The 20,218-nt window shown below is 47.0% G+C and overlaps 1 protein-coding gene across 1 annotated transcript in view; it reads left to right on the forward strand.

Annotated features, from left to right (window-relative positions):
- Positions 1-20,218, forward strand: part of PAX5 (paired box 5) — a 126,511-nt gene that overhangs the window by 47,124 nt on the left and 59,169 nt on the right. Inside the window, exon 7 of the mRNA XM_061364622.1 lies at positions 18,425-18,554. Coding sequence (XP_061220606.1) covers positions 18,425-18,554 — 130 coding nt within the window. The remainder of the gene's footprint in view (positions 1-18,424; positions 18,555-20,218) is intronic.

Genomic DNA, 20,218 nt, shown 5'->3' on the forward strand with positions numbered 1-20,218 from the left:
GAGATGTGGCGAGAAGTCTAGTAGGAGCTTCTGACCTACTGCTTATCTGCTTTCTTAGAAATTTGGTCCAGTAGCAGGCAGGTGAATTATTGATAATTTTACTTGGGCACAAAAATTTGATGCCCATGTGCTATTCATCTGAGGAGGCTCCAGGTATTTTACGGGAAGAATTGCTGTTCTCTAGACAAGGAAGTTCCTTTTTCTCCCTGTTTGGCATTTCTTTTCTAAGTCTTCTTCCTTGCTTGTGTGCTGGGAACAGTCCCTTGGCAATGGTGAGTTGTGGGAAGGAAGGACAGGTTCCTCCTGCATGGCAAAGAATTTGCAGCCTCAGCATGCTTGGCCCCTGGCTGAAGGTTAGCCCCAACGTCCTCCTGATGCATTTTCTGGGCAAAATTTGAGCTTGGCAACTGTGCTGTTGGAAAGCGTACATTGACCCTCATACAGGTAGACAAGTTTGATGTGTCGTGTGGGACTGCCAAACCTTTTAATTTAAGGGCTTCCAATCTATTTCCTTTACTTTTCCATTTTTACTGTTTCCCTCAGTTCACCTGCATGAAATGGAGACTCATGAGTTTTTTCTCATCTCGAAATGTGTTGTGCTCTTGGAAAGCATCATCTGAGTTTTCATATCTGCTGTAAACTGTGCTTTCTCTAGAGGGACTCACAGGGAATGAATACTTGTCATCAGGGAAGGGCTCATACAATGATGGGGGAGAAGGCAATCACTAGACAGTGACAGAAAATTAAATATCAGGCAGTCCTTTGTTCAGAAACAGAGCCCATTGCATGCACTGGGTGAGGCAGGGATCCCACCACCAACATGGGTTTGTATAATTAACTATTCGGAGAAGAGAAGGCTCTGGGGAGGCTTTAGAGCAGCTTTCAGTGCCTAAAAGGGTGATAAGAAAGCTGGAGAGAGGCTTTTGGCAAGGCTCTGTAGGGATAGGACAAGGGGGAATGGCTTCAAGCTGGAAGAGGGAAGATTTAGTTTAGATCTTGGGAAGTTCTTCCCTGTGACTGTGGTGAGTCCCTGGCACAGGTTGCCCAGAGAAGCTGTGACTGCACCGTCCCTGGCAGTGCTCAAGGCCAGGTTGGACACAGGGGCTTGGAGCAACCTGGTCTGGTGGAAGGTGTCCCTGCCTGTGGCAGGGGATTGGAACTGAATGATCTGTAAGGTCTCTTCCAGTCCAAACAAGTCTGGGATTCTATGATTCTATGACTGTGTGTTCGGGAGGGCAAGTGAGGCATCTCCTATTACGTGCCTCATTTTGTAACCTGGAACCCAGCAGTGCAGCTGTTCATGCATGGGTATGTACTCTGCAGCACGGATGTGAGATACCTGTGCTTGTAGACTGCAAGAAACATTGGATGGCAGGTGAAGTCCTGCAGCTGGGAGCTGGGGAGCCTGACGGCTGGCTGCACAAATGTAGTCAAGCACTCTTGTGTCTGTATGTTCTGGGCAAGTAACCAAGGCATAAAGTCAGTACTCTAAAAGCCTGCTTTTTCCTGACAGAACTCTGCTATAAACATGAATTCTTGTGTAAATGCCTTTCCCTGATGTTTGTGCACTTTTGTGTACGGTTTTTTTTTTTGCAAACAGCCCATGATTGATTTGCCTTGGCTGCAAATGCTCATGGAAAACTGACTTCACATATTTGTGGGCATGGGTTTGGGAATGCACATAGCAGTATGTTTACAACACCACTGTTGTACCACTGTTCTGCTCACGGCTTCTGGCCACCAGCACCATGAAGCTCTTTCATCAGCTGGGACAAAGTCCATGTCTTCAATGTCACATAATCCTCATGTCCTGGAGAAGAAAAGCCTTCACAGCATCTGCCTCCTGGGCTGGCAGCGGTTTCTGTTCTCCTCTCTGTGCCTCTTGGTGTGTGTGTTTAAATGGATCCTGCTGCTCCCTGTTTTGTTGGCTCCAGGGCAGTCCTCCTGCCCACAGGAAATGCTGTTTGTGCTAGCACAAATGTGCTACAGCAGGTACATTCCACATCCAGGCTTCCCTCAGAGCAAAGCTGTACTGATACAAGAAGCCTGCCCTGGCGTTGTGCTGTATGGGTACATCCATGGCAGGCAAGGTACTTCAGCCTGGCCCCTGTTATAGGCAAAACCCCACTGTTTGTGATCACTGCATTAACAATTCATATTTTATCTAGAAGTGGCACTCATGCTGTGCCCTTCCTATGCACAGAGCTGCTACACTGAGTGGGCGGATTTTCCAGTGCATAGTCCCTTAGGAGAATCCAGCTGGTGGAACCAGAGATGCTGGCTGTATCCAGCAAATCAAAGGTTTGCATGGCTGAGGCTGATTGTCCTTTGGCGGCTTCCCGCAATCCAGCCAGAATGATGGAGGATGGAGCTCCCTGGGGAAGCTGTTCTGGGCAGGCCCAGCCCATAGCATTAGCAGTGTGAACTGTGGACTGAAATGCATTCACCAGCTAAAGCATGGACAGGAGATGTGCCTGAAGATTGAGACCCAGGAAACAGCTGTGATCCAGATGGAGGACTTCTGTCTGGAAAGATGGATAAGTCCATTAAAGTCCCATCAAAGCGGGCAGAGGTGAAGTCTGGTGCTTGCAGACCAGCATGCTTTTTGTTGCTGTGAGAGAGTGGGATTAACGCCTCTAAGGGGAAGACTGGGATGAAGGATCTACAGAAGGATCAGCCCAACAGGAGAAGCAGTACCTTAATTTCTCCAGAATAAAGAAGAGAATTATCTGTGCTGGATTTCTGTCCCCAGCAGAAATGGATTCTCTTGTATTTTCAGCTTCACACACTAGCCCAATTGACTACTCATTGAAGCCAAAAGGAATATTTCTATTGACTTCAATAGACTTTAGATCAGGGCCATAATGAGGCATAACATGATGTGACCAGATTCAACACTATGTGGGTCATTGACTTAAAAGGGAACTGCTTGCCGCTAATAGCAGATAATTCCCAGGCCCTTGCTCATGCTTTCCAATTACTTTTAGCTAGAACTAAACTGAATATCTGTTCTTGGATTAATTTCTGGATAAAATGTCAATATTTTGGGCTGAAGTAGAAACCAGTAACCTGGCAAACATATAATAGTGTATGTATTTTTGGCATGCAGTGTCGATACGTCTGAATCTGAAGCATAGGCAAGTGAAATTTGGATAGCTAATGAATTCCTCAAATTCCTAATAAATTGGAAAAAATGCAGGAAGTTGAATCCTGATTGTCCTCAGTTTCAGAGATAGTTGCAGTGAAGGTCTTCTCTGAACTGAGTGAGAGAGGGGCTTAAATTCTGTTTGAAAATCTTCAGGTTTTACTTCCTGTCCAAGTATGCTTCAGCTTTGAAAGAGGAATGTTATCTTTCACTGTAAGGATGTTGGATAGTGTGTTTGCAGGAGTGCTGCTCCTGAGAGCTCAGAAGTGCACAGTCCTAACAATATTGGGGTTTGATCTTCAGGAATAACAGGGAAAGCCCTAGATAAAGCCAGAAAGTGTGACCCATCTGTCTGTTTTAAATGTGCAAAGAGTACTCTTGAAATGCAGTTACTGGAAAAGCAGAAGGAAGGAATAAACTGCAGGACCATATGATTGGTCCAGATCGCTGGAGTGTGGATAATACGGTTATTCCTGAAGAACACGACCTTTGGGTGGACAAAGGCTGCTGAGCATCTTTAAATAATCTGACACTTGCAATGAGAGTTGCAGAGTTGATATTTGCTTGTGTTTACCCAAAACTTTATGTTGTTCAGTAACAAAAGTATGCAACTGACTCATGGCCATATTTGAAGGGCCAGAGTCTTGATCTGCTACCTGCAGAAGTGATTTGAGCATGTAAATGCAAGTTCTTACCCATGGCTTGTGTGACAGGTGAAAGGTAAAAAGGAAAACAAAACAACAGTGTATGGCTCAACAAATGGACACAAACACTAAAACTGAGAAAGATAAGCAAGAAAAGGAAGAGGCAAAGTGGAGTTCAGCATTGACCTGCCAGCTCTGCAGACAGCTCCCTGAATGCAGGCAGGAGTCTGGGAGCAGACCTGGGCTCAGCACCCCAAGCTGTGCCAAATGCACCCGCATGCCCTCTGGGGTGGTGGCGGATGTATGTGGTGATCAGGGTACTGAGCCCAGGAGAGGCAGGTCTTCCTCCCCGGCTGCCTGAACGACCACCCTTGCTCCAGTGCTGAGAGCCCCTCAACCTGCAGAAATAGGCAGGGAAGGGCAAGTGCCAGCAATGCAATGAGGAACAGAGAGCAAGGTTGTTCCTGTGGTTTTTACAGCTGTGCTTCTTCCAACTGAAACGTCCTCTGATCCAGTGTGTGGCTTTATTGGTGGGAGGGAAAAAAAAAATCCAACTCTAAAATCCAGCCTAAGAGAGCACATCAGGAGAGGAAAAACCTTCCCATATTTACTCTCAGTAGACTATTAAACAACACCAGGCTATTAATTTGGCTTTTGAGTCTTCACTAAAGCCCATAAAAGCGCACAGTTGTCAAACGGAGTTCATTTTAATTTCCTTTCAATCACAGTAAATTATTCAGGTGATAAATCAGCTGGGGCAGCCTCCTGGCTGTAATAGAAACCCTAATTCCTGGCTAATTATCCAGCCCATTGCGGCCAGCAGATCAATACCCCTACCAAATGGAAAGGGCGCGGGGTCTGAGCAGGCAGGGTGGTGGAGGGACGTCAGCTGGGAGTACGGATGCCTGTGATCCCAGCCCTGTGCAGGGGCTGTGGGGGGTTAGGCTGTGCACAGATCTCACTTCCCACACTGCTGCAAGGGAATGCACCCCCTCCAGGACAGCAGCCTCGGTGAGGGCAGCCATGATGTGGCCGCCTTCACTGCGTGCATTGTGGAGTGGGAGCGGGCTGTGGGTGCCTGCTGGGGGCTGGAGTTGGCTTTGGCACTGTCCCCCTCTGGGGTGACCCTGCTGTGCTCTTGCCACTTAGTGGGATGCAGCCCTGGGCTTTTGCTGCAATTTTTCTTTTGATTCCTGAATGTGGGACTTTGCTGCTCATGGGCAAGATAAGCCATGGCAGGGGGATTTGGCGGTAGGAATGGGCTGCTGGCCTCCTAGGGAACAGGCGTGTGTGCCTCCGAGAGGGACTTGCTCCTCATGCTGCCCATCTCTGCCAGCTGGTGGGCAAAACTGGGAGAGACTGTGAGAGTCTCCTTTGAGGGAGTCAGAGGCTACTCAGAAGGGCATCTTATGCTGGTGATATTTTTTCTTACTGAGTAACATTTAAAGAGGTGTAAGAAGGACTGAAGAGGACCAGTGCTGAGCTGTAACACAGGGCATTTCACTGGGAAGGAGCAGCAGCTCTTTGGAGGTGACATTTGCACCCCCATCTCCCTACATGGGGTGGATGAAGAGCTGCTCCCTGCACAAAGCCCTTTGAGCCCTGAGACGATGCTGCCGACCACAGTTTCTGGTTCACAGGGAGCCATGAGCTCCCAGTGAAATAGCAGATTATGCTGCAGGGCTGTTACAGCTTTTCCATCTGCCAGGACCCCCTGGATGCTCTGGAGAGCTCAGAGCTCTGACTTGCCATTGGCTTCTGGAAGCTGAGCCTTCAACATGTAAGACTTCGTGTAGGATAACTCTTCCTGCTCACCATCACAGAGATTGTCACTTATTTGCGCTATGATGGTAGCAGGAGAAAGCACAGGGCTAAAAGCATTGTGTGGCGTCAAGGGGAGAGCAGTGTCTCCAAAGGTCATGCTGTCTGGATGGGGAATACAAGTAATTGCTGGGGAGAGAAAAGCAGTTGCCAGTGCACTGGAGATAAAGTTAGAGATGTGTATGCAGTGACTTGTTCCTGGTGCTGCAGAGAGGCTTAAGGCTCCTCAGGACAGTCTCTGCTCTGAGCATCCATCATCCTGCTGTGGCTGGAGGGTGTGTGCACTGCCTTCTTTGGCTCTAATCTGTTTTAGGGTCAAGAAGGAGAAAAGAATCTTGCCATGGTGTTTCTTCCTGCTGAAAATCAACTTTTATGAGTAGAGAGGTTTTTCTGTTAGAATAGCAGCAGAAAGTACATTTGCTTGGGCCAGTGCCTCCCATTTGCATCCTTGCTGCTCTGCCTTCCTTACAAGTGGTTCTTTGTGCATGAGCTCTGGAAGCCTGCACGAAATTCCCTGTGTGTGTCGCCTTGTTGTGGCATGTCATGTTGGGTGGTGACAGTCACAGCAGACTCTGTTGTATGACATGTGGTATTGTGTGTGACAGTGGGGCTGTGGTGGAGAGGAGTTTTCTGGGGAAGTAGCATGACAGGAGCCATGTATCCCGCTAACATCTCCCTGTAGCAGCATCATCTTTGCAGAGAGCACCTTGCAGCTTTCAGGGACACCCTGGGGGTCTGCCTGAGCAGGGGGTGAAATTGAAATGTCTGGTCTTTGAGGAAGCAGAAGTGATGGGAAGAAGCCCAGGTAGGATAATGCAAGGGATGCTAGCTCTCCTGTCCAGGCAGTGGGGGGACACTCTGCACCCCTGCCTGAGCTCTGTTTCCTTCCTGTGGGTCCCTCCCCATGGGAGCAGGTGGCCGCTGGCCTTACCATGTGGAAGCAGCAGGCAGCCCTACGTCAGAGTTTCTCCTGAAAACTTTTCCAGAAAGCAATAAGGAGTGTTTCCAGGGTTCTGCAGTGCCCAGCGTACAAAGCCCCAGCAGTGCTGGCCTGCCACAGAGCAGCTGCTGCTGGAGGACAGAGCTGGGGTTTCACTGCACTGACCCTACTGTGCTGGCAAAGTGTGGAGGCACTTGTTGTGTAAGGAAACCCACAGGCTGTTTCTTTTCCTTCTGGCTCTCTCTGTGTCAGCTAGCCTGCACTGAGTCAGAGCCTGATGAAATGAATCAAAAATCAAACAAAACAGAGCCACTGGGCCATGCCTGCTTCTTCCCTCTCCTCCCAGCAGCATGTGGACCTCTCCTCCCATCAGTGCAATGAGACCAAGCTGGGAAAGAGCAGCAACGCATGACTTTTAGGGATTTCAAGGATGTTTTTGAAGACTAGAGCTCTCCCAGTGCCTGTTAGGTTGTTGAAGAAGCCCCAGTGATGGCCTTGGTTTATGCTGATGCTGCTTCCCTCCAAGTTTGCTGTGCTGAGCTTCCTGGGGCTTCTATCCCTGCTTATGTGGCTTTGTTGGGGGACCACATCTGGCTCTGGTTGAGCAGGCCATGGGTCCATTTCCACACACCCAGAAGAGTGTTTGTCACCTCCTCCCCTTGTGCCAGCAGAGAGAGGAATCTCAAAATACAGAAGAGACAGTGCCTTCAGGAATTGCAGTGCACTCCTAGTTTGTAACTCCTGCTTTTTTCCTCCTGGCTGCTCTCAGATAACATGTAAAAGTACAAATTCCTGAGTTAGAGGACAGGCCAGCCTTGCTGTGTCTGGAGCTCTTTGTCCTTGTCTCTTTGCTCTGTATGGATGCAGTGGCTGATGTTTTTAGCCCTGAGCAGGCTCCCCAGGTTGTGCACAGGCTTATGTGGAGAAGGTGTCACTGAATTTCATCTCAGCATGTTACACCAGCTTTAGACCCAGACCTTAGTGACATGAAACAAAGTGCTGCAAAGGCGGTCAGTGATATTCAGAAGACTTGCCACAGCTTCTCTAAGTGTGGTATAGAGGTGAGAAATTTAAGAAAAGCTTTCACATCTTGCTGTCTTGCCAGATATGTCCACATTTCCTTGCAGTTTGGGAGCTTTGAGTACTTGTATCTCTTTGTTCAGCATGTGTTTTGTGAATAAATGGATGTTTGTGCATTTTTTTTTTTTTTTTTTTTCTTTAGAGAGATAAGCCAATTCTATCACATCAACATGTTTTAAATAAAATCCCGCATCTTTGTGTTCGGACAGCTAATGGACATCCTGTCATTACAGAAAAAGTCACAGACAATACCCACTCAAAACAGCGGGCTATTCCTTAGCTGAAGGATAGCAGTGATTTACTGGCGACCCATCAGTTTTCCAATATCCCATCAAAGTGTAATATATGAGTAAGATGACTACAATTATAATTGCTCGTGTAGTCTTTTTCTCTTTGAAAAATAATAGGGAAGTCATTCATGCACTTTACACTGTATGCATGTGATAATCCACTTGCATAGGAAAAGAGATCTGGAATTGTCCCCAAGCTGGTGTTCTCTGTAGAAAAGACAACAATGTGTCGTGGCACTAGTTGGCCAAGATTATGTCGTAGCAAAATTGACCAACATCCTTATGTCTGTGTTAGCCCTGCAAGAGAGGTAAGGATAAATCTCTGAGTAAACACACTTTCCCATAGATTTGTTTAAAGCCTGGCCTGCTCACACAATATTTGAGGGAATCGTTTGCACCAGGGTTTGTAGAATGGAACAAGATTTCTCTTCTTAGTGCCCAGTAGATATCTGGATCCTGCAAGCTTTGAATAGTTTCAAATACAGTTGCTACCCTTTTGCTTGGAAATAACCACTGGTTTACACTCATTCTGTAAGCTTTCTCTCAATCTGTACATCACTCTAGTAGACAAAGATGGGTTTCTCAGAGATGCTCCCTGTACAGGCTGTAAATATGTAGATGTGCTAAGGCATCTTTGAAGAAGACAATCTTCTCATGAAGGTGCATGGTGGCAGTATGAGAGACAGGGTCATGAGCTGATGCAGGAGAGGCTCTGTAGGGTCCAATGAAACGCTTTTTCACTCAAGGACAGCTGGGCAGGGAAATGGTTGCCCTCAGGAGTTGTTCTGTCTCTATCCATTGTGGTTTTCAAGACCCAGCTATGTAAAGCTTTGAGCGGCTTGGCCTGGTCCCATTGCTGGCCCTGCTATGAGGGAGCTCTGGAACTTCCTTTTAACTGGGTTTATCCAACAACCCTGACGTCCAGATGTCTGCCATTCATTCCAGTTCTTATTATGTGAGTTAGGGACACTTCAGTACAGTTGCAATTGAAAAATGCGGAAAATGTGACTGGGAGAGCAGCACCCCGTTCTCACAGTATGCATGATGAGATGGAGAGCTGCCTGGGATGAAGCATCCAGGAGCCTCAGTAATGTGCTCAGCACAGATGCTTTGTTTTCAGAATAATGCCATAGTTTCTGGTTGGCATTTGTTTAGGAAGGGATTGTGTGAAACAACCTACAGAAATGGTTTTATGATGACAAAAAGCATTTGTGGAGCTAAGCTGCTTCCAGAAAAAAGGCTAGTTTCAAAATTCCTCTTTGCTCATATGAATAGTGGCTGCTTAAAAATCTGGTGGCAGCAGAATTCGCTGAAATGAAAAGAAAAAATTAAATCTGGAAGGAGCAGCTTAGTACATAGTTGGATGGTTTCAGCCCTGCTTCTCTCATGTTAAAAATATAATTGAATAAGGCAACCTCACAGAGCAGGGGTATCTTCTGCTCATTCCTGGTGCTGCAGAACCCCCCTTCAGGCTCACAGCTGACCAAGGTATAAGGGCCTCTCTGAATAATTAAACTATATGATTAAATATCAAGTAAAATCAAGGAACACAAGAAATAGTCATCAGATTGTGTGCCCAATTTTCCATCAATGACAAGTTGTGAGGCTTCACACCAGAGGGAGTTACTGTTGAAGGCACAGACCCTGTGGCCACATGTTCATTCAGGCAAATGGTTGCTCTCTGGTTCTTGTGACTGTAGAGAAATGTATCAAATATAACCCTAAACACACAACTGGCACAAGAACTGGGGTGGCTGTCAAGGTGGGAGAGATGCTGAGGTGGAAGAGACTTCCCACAGAATTACCTGGAAGTGTTCACAAACTGCGTAGATGAGGCAGGCCTTTAGTGACATGCTTTAGGGGTGACTTTGGCAGTGCTCGGGAATGGTTGGACTTGATGTCTTAAAGGTCTTTTCCAACCCAGCTAATCCTGTTATTCTATGCTTGGGTTGTACCATCAGCGAGTTCCAGCCTTCTTGTCTGATGCTGTTTTCTTGTTGTGATGTTTCACTCTGCGTGCAGTGCCCGGGTGTCCCCAGCACAGCTGACTTTTTAGCAGCAAAATGGTGATTATTACAACTGCAGTGTGATAACTGGCTGAAACTGTCTTTCCAACAGAGAATGTTTTGATAAAAACTGAAAAGTTTCAAGGAAACTTGTCATTGATGATTTTTCCTCATAGAAGGTCCCTGGCTTGCACCTTTCACAACAGTGGGGAAGTGCAGAGCCTCCAGCAGCGTCAGGCTGTGGGTGTCAGCTCTTTACCTGGAACCAGCCCCCCACAGGTACCCTATAGGTACCACACTCATTGATCAGCCTGCCTCTCTTCTGCTTCTTTTTCTGTATCTGTGTGCAGACAGTTTGAGATGTTTCTGGATGGGTTCTGAGGCTGAGGAGCCTGCTCCCTGCACTGCAGGCAAGCAGGGTGGATGGATGTTTCTGAGGTATGTGATGCTGTCCTGCCCTGCTCCAGTGCCTTTCCCCAAAGCCTTCACATTCTGCAACTGCTGCTGTTGGGTTTGGATATCATCAGGTCTCAGCTAGTTAGTGAAAGGAAAAACCAGCTCAAAATTTACCCTAGGAGATGAACGGGGTTCAGTGTCCATTAATCCTTAGGAAATGTCACATCAAAGAAAGCACCACACATTCCCCAGATTGTCCCCTGCCCAGGGTTTCCCTCCATATGAAGCATGCCTGCAGCACGTGCAAAAGGAAAGGAGGGTTTCCACACCTCTGCATTCCCCAAAGCCCTTCGTGGCCCATCTTGGCTGCACAATATATGCTGGTTAAAGGATCCAAGCTGGGAAGGAGATGACTGAGGTGCAGCAGCCAGGATGGGCATGCAACACTGGCACCAGGAGGAAGCTCCTGCAAAACTTGTCATCCTATTTATGCATTCCTCAGTAAATCTATCTGGGAGGTTCTGGCATGGAAATGGTGGGGAAGAGCCCCTGCAGGGGTGGGCAGTGCTGGTGAGGGCAACTGTGAGCTGTGGTGAGCCATCCTTTCATCTCCTGAAGGAAACTGAGTGGTGTTTATACTGTCAGAGGAAGGAGCTCTTGAGGTTAAATGTGTGACGATGAAGTATGCAAATCCTGGCAAAAGCAGAGGTCAGCTCTTCCCACTGTTTCTCTGTCTCTCTTCATCCTGGTGCTTGGTAATGGCATGGTGAGGCTCAAATTCAGAAAGCCACATCACCTCTCTTGGGCCCTCCTTATCATGATTCTATGGAGAGTGCTTACAAACCAGAGGAAGATGAGTCCACTGGCTTCCTCTGCCCCAGATGGGTGACTGGGAAATGGCCTGTACAAGGCATGGCTGAGAACATGTCTGCGGGTGTGTGCTGGCTCCCCACCAGACCTTCAAGGTTCGAAGACCTTCAAGAGGTTCAAGGGCTGTGGGTGTGATTGACAGCCAGGTGGATTTTGGCAGACCTATGGGTCCATTGTCCCTGCATATGCATGCACAGACACCACACACACTCTTCAGACCTTGCTTTCATATAGTCTGCTAGCTCTGACTAAGAAACAAGAATAATAATAATAATAATAATGATAATAATAAAAAAGATGATTTCAGCAGCAAGTGCAGGCTGCTTTCTGTGCTGCGGTTTAGTGTGGTTTTGTTGTTTACCACGGGCAGCCTTGCTGGAGCGTGTGTGTGTGTGTGTGTGCACATGGGTGATTTACTGGCCTGTGCAATGCCACATGTCTTTAAAATTACAGTGCCCATTTCCTACTGAAATAATTTCTGCAAAGAGAGGCTCCTATTACAGCAAGAGGAGTGTGGACGTCATGATTTATTATTATTTATGGTCCCAGGGCCTTGTTTATGCACGATGGGTTAGGTGCTCAGGATAGAAATGCCATTATGCAAATGACATTGAATGTCCTTACTGAGCCTAAATAATTTTTGTGTTGGACGATTAAACCTCATCTGTTATTGATATGGGCTGCAGTCAGGCTATTAAAGAGTCCCAACAGTACTTACTCCCAGTAATGGGAAAATTGAGAGGAAGAGGCTAAACAATTGCCTCAAGTGTGCTGTGATTGTCTGGTAGGAGTGGAATATAACAAACCCCCTGAATGGAAATCGTGTTTACTACTTAGGGATAAATAAAAAGGTAGAACCATACAATAAATTATGCTTTGTGATGTGAATTGACACACTAGAGAATTTCCGTACTTTCAATTTTTTATTTATTTATTTTGGGGGGGGGGGGAGCGGGGTGAAAAGGGAGTCAGATGTAGCTGTAGATGCCGGGAGCATCCAGGGAGGGTTCCCGTAGTGCATGCCTCTGGCTGAGTGACTGGGGAGAGCCATCCTCCTCGGGTGCTGCACAGCCACCATGCTTGCTGCCTTGACACAGCTGTGCAGTCACATTCTGATCAGTGTTGATAGCTTATGAATTCCAAAATTGACAAAATTTACAGAAAAATGAGGATAATCCATCTTCCTTAGCAGCCTGTCAGGAGCTGGCTATACTTCATAATCTTCAATTACAGATGCTATTTTCAGACATTTACATGCAGATATTAGAACAAAATGAAAATGAGAAACAAAGAGCAAATGGAAATGCGGCTATTTATATGTATAGAAGAAAAACAACAGGTAAATTCTAGGCATTTAGATTGGATTTGGGGGTCCCTTCAGAAAATCTGAGGATGACTGTGTCTGCTTATGGATTGCACTGTGGAAATATAAAATGTAGCATGTCACTTCCCACATGCAGATAGTCTGAATATTGGGTCAAAACCAGGTCAGTTATTCTGAAGTATGAGGGTAAATGTGTTCATGGCAGGGTGCACTAGCTAGCTAATTCCCTCTATCTTCAGAGGAATCCCTGGGGATGTTCACAATCCTAATTGGATTTGGGCTAAAACGAAACACGCATGTTAATTTTTTAAAAAAGTGTGTTTTTTGAAAGGGAGATGCAGAAATATTCCACCTAAACTGAGGGAAAAAGGTTGTACTATTGAAATCAAACTTCCATGCCCTGTGGGACAGCAAAGAGCCCAACAGTGCCAAAACCAAAGAGAAACGGGGGTTTGGCCCAATTAGCTTTTACTTCAAAGCAGAATTGGTTTCAATGGCTGCAGAGGGCAGCACAGGGAATGTCATGTAAATTACAAGATGGAGGGGTGGCTGCAGGCAGCAGGGGTGAGGTTTTGATATATAGGTTTTCAGATGCCTTTCCCGTCTGGATCTGAGGCAGCTGAGGAGAAGGGCGTCAGGATGGATTTTCCATTCCCGTAAAATCTGAGGCAGGGCAGCACCCGTGCCCATGCAGCTGCGAGTGGTGCTGAGTTTGTCAAAGCCTGGGGAGATTAATTAGAGCTGTTTTGGATTAAGCTCTCCGAACCATATCTAATGTTACAATTTTCTTCTCTTTGTCAGGCTGAGGCAGGGGGTTTTATGGACAGCCTGCCTGGTGGACTTTATTTATTTATTTTATTATTTTATTATTTATATTTGTTTATATTTCTTTATTAATGGTAAAGTAGAACAAAGTGATGACTTGGAGGTGTTAGCTATGGGGTCTGGCTTGGTGCTGCTATGAGGTGTGAGCAGGGGCTTTAGTTGTTGACCTGGGGGACAGTACTGTGTCTTTTGGAGACCTTGGATTAATGCCTGGTTTAAAAGAGGAGGAGCACTGTTTTTGGCAAGAAGGCAGTCTGTATACCTTGTGTGTTGGGAGGGACGACAGCACATGGGGCAGACCCAAGTCCCGAAGCCCCAGGCTGACACATTGCTCTGATAGTCTGAGCCCTTGTTGAGCTGCTGCTGCTGCATCCCGGGCAGCGCCATGAGCCCAAGAGCAGCCCTGCCAGCAGGAGGGGGAAACAAGAGGTGCCTCATAAAGTCTGCCCAGAGTCCTGCAGGTGTGATTTGGAAAACTGAGGAGCTGCAAGAAGCAACATGTGAGGGTCCCAGTGGGTGCCAGCTGCCTCCTTTCAATGGCTGCTTACCCTGCACAGACAGAAACTCTTTTTTTGTCTATGCTTGGTGCAGTTTCTCGAGAGGGGTGCAGGGTCTGTGCCCCACAAAAAGGATGGGGCAGGAGGGGGATGCATTTGCCTCATGCTGCCTGGGTTGTAGCAGTGCCACAGGGCTCATCCCCACCCATGGGACCTCCCTGAGTTTCCCGTGCTGGCACCCCAGAACCAGCCTGCTTCAGGAAACACCCACTGTGTGTCCATCTTTGACCCTTTGGGATAAAATTCAAGGAAAATCTCAAAGATGAAATTGCTGTACGTGCAGGGTAGGTTGACCTTTCAGTATGTTATGCTCAGGCATCTTTGCTAGGAAAAGCACAGGGTGAAGTCTGTGACGGGCTGCCTGCCACTTCACTGTAGTGTATCAGGAGACAACAGACCCTTCCTCCTCACACACTCTGTTAATTGTCTGAAAATGGTACCAAAACACTGCTGCACCCCTTTTCTCTCCACCTACCCATCACCTTCCCCCCCCAGGGAGTAATAGTCAGATATAATGTTTTTGCAGTGAAGGTACATGTGAAACTTCACCCAGCACAGAAACCTTATTGTTTGCACTCTGCAGCGAAGGCTGGCAGGGAAGGACCCTGTAAGGGTAGGTGTGCTGCTGCCCATAGGTGTGCAGAGACCACCCCTGTCCTCGCCACCCACTCGTTCCCCACTGGGTGCTATGCCTGCCAGGCACCCAGGTCCCATCTGCCTGGACTGAGCAGAATGGGGTAGGGAGAGCACATGAAACCCTGCATTGCCCTTCTTTTGGTTTGTCCTTCTCGGTCTCTCCTTTATATATTCGTTTCATGTGTCTGTGTTTTCTCTCCTCTATGCTATGGCAGTGGTGCTCCATGCTGATGAGACAGTGCGTGGTACAACCGCAGGCAGTCATTTTTCAGGTAATTTCTAGGGTACTGAACACCCGCCTCTTGCTTTTTCACCTATTGTGCAGCAGCAGGTCAGGCTTCCTGCTGTTCAGGGAGTGAACCCTGGCCACGCCTGGCCATTCTGGGCTGCTCCTTGCTGGTGGCACTTCCAGCTCACCAGTGGAAGACCTAAATCTAAGACCCCTTCTGCTGCCTGTCCAAGTGGCTGGAGAGTCTCCTGGGGAGGGTTGGCAGGATGGTCTTAACTGGGGCTGTGAGGTGAGGGCTGCTCCATGAGTGCTGCCTGTGCTGGGGATTTCACCTACTGTCTGGACAGGGTGTCTGGAAGGACAAACTCAGCCTGAAGGGAGTCAGAAGAGGGAACACTGCTGTGCCCCTTGTGAGGGGGTGAACAGCTGGTGCTATGAACCCCCAGCACCAGCGAGGCTTGCTACTTCTTAAGGGGGTGCTGTGGCCCCGCAGCCCCTACACGGGGGGCAAGGAGGGCTGTGACCACAGACGTGGTGTGTTACAGGGGCTCGCTCCTCCACCAGGACTGTTGGAGGAGTTGGGAGGTGAGCTGGGAGCAGTGATAGTGGTGGGTCCATGGTGGTAGATGAATGCTCGCTGTGGCTGCTGGTGGGTCTGAGGAGGAATGCTGGCACCATTTTGCCATGGGAAGAGGGAAGCGGCTCAAAAAGAAGTTACTGGAGGTGCACTTCCAGTCTGCAGCAAGCTACTGGGACCAAAAGTGGGAGGGACCCCAACACTCCCATTTCTCACACCTCCATCTTCTGGAGCTCTGCAGCAATACTGCCCAGCTGTAAGCTCTCCATCCAAGCCATGGTGGGCAGCGTTACGCTTCCAGGCACTCTAGCCCACAGAAGTGGTTGCATGGTTAGGGGCTGTGCTGCTGTAGGCCGGTGAGATGGGCAGCGCTGCCTGCAGGAGGACTCTGCTGTTGCACATCCCTCCATTTCTCTGTGGTGGGGTAACATAGATGAGCATGGGTTACCACTGCCCTAGCGCCCAGTGGGGTGTGCTGCACCCTGATAGTTGCATGCTTCTGAGTGAAACAGATCAATACGTCCACACACACACGCTCATGGTTTGTTGACATTGTGCTTCCTGATCATTAACTTAAGAGGTGAGGCCTGGTCCCGCTTCCTCTGAAGTCAGTTCATCAGACCCCAGAAGGGAAGCAAACTGTGTTGTTTCAGCATCTGCTCTGGACTCCAGCATCTGTGGTTTGCAGGCAGGGTCTCAGTCTGGTCCTGGTTGGGTTTGTATGAGGAGCACTAGCCCCAGAATCCTGTTTTGGCAATGGCATTTGGACGTGCACCCTCTTCCCTGGCCCCGTGTGTGACCCAGCCTGTGGCACAGCTGGATGTTTCCTCCCAAACTACAAGTGGTCTGCTCCCTGTTTGTAACCTGGAAGTCACATTCACACCCTGCCTGTGGGGAGTGATGCATGGGTGTGCTGTGGGAAGATAGTCTGGATATGATGTGGTTATGGCTTTCTTAGAGCAGCGCAGGTGAAATAAGACATCTATGCAGGGGTTTTCCTTCAGTGCCTTTTCAGATTAGGGAGTGAAAAAACCCCATGGTGCTGTTGCACGTGCACATACCCAGTGGAAGGGGAAAGTGGGGTTGCAGGTGTAGGACATCATGGAGTGGCGTGGGAAGGCTGAAGAGCAATGTACATTGGCAGATCCTGGAATGAGGAGTTCCGGTTGGACCTGCAGGAAGGAGGAAGGCTGAGACCATCGCTGATGTCCACTACAGAGGAAGGATGCTCAAGGGGCTGTCCTCCCCAGAGTGCAGAAGTGGGGCTGAAGCAGAGCTGTGATTGCACACGTCTTCGAAGTAGTGGTGGTAGAGAAAAAGGGGTTGGGGGCATGAAGGTAAGGGAAATGTGAGGGCATGGAGAGTGTTGGAGGAGGAATAAGCTGAAAGGGCTTAGAAGCAGGAGGATTTTAATGAGAAGGTTAGGGGTGACCATAAGAGACAGCCTAGAACTGGGAGGGGCTATCCCCCATGTCTCCCAGCACTGCAATAAAGAATACCTACCTGCTTGTCAACTTGAAAACCTTGTTGGCAAGTTTGTTCCTGGGATTTTCTCTGAATCATTGGGCAGCCTTCAGCCCAGAAGGCCCTGACTTGCTGATCCATGGGCCAGGTGAAGGGACAGGGTAGCCAGCCACAATGAATGGCAAAATCTATGCGACACGCTTACCTGCAAGAGGTTTGCATGGGGGATCCTTCAGGGTGACAGAGCATACTCATGCCTCACACAAATTGCGTGCACAGAAGAAACGTGTAGTAACACAGACCTGCTAATTTGGGGTTATCCTTGTAAATTAACTTCTGTTTGAGGGAGAACTGAACATCAGAGTCACAAACAAATATATCTGATCCAAAGTAGTGAGCTTGTGCAAATACCAGTGTGTGCTGGCTTCTTGGACATGTCTGAGAAACTCTCAAGTGGGAGAAAGATGCGTTCACTCAGATCAGCTTCTGTTTTCTTAAAAACAATAAAAAAAAAAAAAAAAAAAAGGAAAACTCTTAACTTTTTTATTTGGTCACTCAAAAAAAATCACACAGTTCTGGGCTCTTCTATGTTGCTTAAGTTCTGCACAGCTTCTGCATTGACTTAGTCTGCAGAAATACAGCAGGGATCAACCTTGGAGTGTTGTTCTTCAGTTTGTCTGTTTCTATTGCTGTTCTTCACTTGAAGTTGTCATCCTCCAGTTGTTATGGGCATGATTACAATCTCACAAATAAAGGTTAAAACTTATAGTGAAAATAACAGCAAGGAAGGGAGAACTTTGAAAGGAAACTTCCCACTTCCATGTGAATGATCTCGACAATAAGAAATAATTAAAAAAGGCAAATGGAGGTAATCTGTCTGCAGAGTACATGTAAGTCCTTATGGATGTGTGGATCGGCCTCACCTGCTGTAGATTGCCATGGCTACATGGAATTCTACTGGTTTATGGGACAGAAACAATCTGACTTCTGAGGATCTGCACTTTTCCTATAGCTTTAATGAGATTAAGAAGTTCCCATGAGATGAGAAAGCATCCTTACAACAGTCAGGTGATTTATTTTCAAATAATTTAGATTTAGAAACAGTTGGCTAAAAATCCTTCCCCTAAGCAGACACTTTTATTTATGTGCATTTTATTTCTTGTGAGATGATGGGACACAACGTTCCCAAGAGAAGAGGGGAAATGGGATGCTCTGTTCCCACCTGCTCATCAGTGTGTGTCTCTTCAGGTGACGCCACTGAAATACGGGTTAGCTGGCACTGGCATGAGCATTTTCCTCTAACAAGCAAGTAACTGCAGTTACAGCCCCCAGTTACTCTACAAAATTTCTTCTTTAAGGAAAGCCTTGATACATATTGATCAGTTTGGCTTTGGTTTGATAAAACCTGTTTTGCTGTTCTCTGAGAACATCCGTGATAAGCACAGACCCACTTAGTGAGTAATTTGGAGGCTTAACATCCCCGTGTAAATGGGTATTGCCTTTAAAACTGACTGAACAAAGGATTTTTGAGTTGCATTTCATCTACTTTTTGTCATACAGGCAAGAGTTCCTGAATAGTACATTTATTATCACTAAAATGCCTTTTGTTTCTTTTTCCAGGCAACTGAATATTCAGCCATGGCATCACTAGCTGGTGGATTAGATGACATGAAAACCAATATAACCAGTCCTACTTCTGCAGATCTGGGAGCAAATGTTCCCGGGCCTCAGTCATACCCTATCGTCACAGGTAAGCAATTTCCCAACACCAGTCAGTGATGTGAAGTGTGTGCACGTTGCAGAGTGGTGCCCTTCACGGAGTAATTGTGTCAGATGTGGAGACGTTTGCTCAGAAATCTCTTTTAAGGTGTGATTTCATAGCAGCTCTGCATGGTTTGTATGAATCAGGACTTTTCACTGGGAGCCAACAGATAAAGCATCCATCCGCCTTGTCTAGGAAGAGATGCGCACCTCCACCCCAAACCTGCATGCTGAAAAGCAGAATGCTTGCCTCCGCTGTTGGGCTTTGTTGCTCATTTTTCATAAAGGTGCCTGGTATATTTAACTGGATAGAGTTTTTATGGCAGTTCATACTAGCCTGAATTTTAAATGCTTTTTATTCCTGTAAATGCTTGCGTTTTATACCACATTTGGAATTGCAGTTGTGCAGTAAGGCTGAGTATTTAAATGAAAAGCAAAATTGTTCAGGGATTGCAGCATCATCTGCATTTATTTAGCAGGCATAGGGTGAAAGTTAAGGAACAGATAGAATTTGATAAATGCTTTGGTCACCTAGTTATTTGGGACTGGCCATACTGTTTGGAAGGAAACTGCCCAAATGGTAAGAAAATGATGAAATTGTATCCCGAATGAATTGTACGAAGTCAGAAAAAAAGGGATTTTAAAATTTAAGGCTCTTATGTTTTGTGTGCATGTTACCTCTGTATGTTACTTCTGTCCTTGTGTCTAATCTGTGCAGATTTCATCACTGGATTTTTCTCTGTTTTGACAAAGAATGGATTTACTTCTTTATTTTGTTGCTGAAGGGAAGGTGACGCTGTTTTTAGTATAGTATTATTGTATCTTGAAAGTGCTACAATCTCATCTAGCGGGAGAGCAGTTTTGAAAACTAATGTCACAAAATTGTTTTAACCCAATATGGCGTCAGTCTTTGGCGCTTCTTGCCAAAAGTTTAGGAATATTCTAAAACAGTTAGAGGATTCCTTAAGGAAATCCATGTTTACCTTGATGTGCAAGGGGAGGGACTTGTTGAAATAACTGGTACTGAGTTGGTGGTTTGGGCGTTGGACTCATAGGTAAGGAAGGTGTCTAGGGATGGGTGGATGGACAGAAAGGGATTTCTGGACATGTGTGGCTTATAACAGGTAGGGAAATAGAGCATGGATAGACAGATATAGAATCATAGAGTAGAGGGAAACTAAAACTAATATGAAAGAAGCAACGTGAATCACCATGTTTGCGGTAATAAGCCACCTCTACAGTGTATGAAAGTTAGAAATGTCTCCTAAGGCAAATTATTCTGTAACTGTTTGCTGCAGGAGTTTCTTCGTCTTAAAACCCTGAAGTCCTGCTTATTACAAAAGACATGGGCTGCCTTGGCACATCGTGGGTGTTCTGTTGCCCTTTTTTGATCTTCTGGGTGGTTGTCTCTTGTTTGTCCAAGTCTGTGTCCCTGTGACAAGCCTGATGCCCTGTCAGAGGTGTCTGTGCTCTGCTGGTGAGTACAGCCCAGCAGCATCTTGGACTGCACAAGTGGGTGCTGTGGGCATTGCTGTCTCTCTTCTGTCTTCTTCTGAGGAGCTGCCTATCCAAGTTCTGCACCTGGCGGAAGGAAGCTCAGCCTAGAGCTGTTGTTTTCATTTGATACTTCAGCAGCCCATGTTTTTTTATGCT

This window comes from Neopsephotus bourkii, unplaced genomic scaffold (genome assembly GCF_033783945.1).
Source record: "Neopsephotus bourkii isolate Nb327-2 ecotype Australia unplaced genomic scaffold, CSIRO-AGI_Nbou_v1 NB_1244, whole genome shotgun sequence".
Taxonomy (NCBI): Eukaryota; Metazoa; Chordata; class Aves; order Psittaciformes; family Psittacidae; genus Neopsephotus; species Neopsephotus bourkii.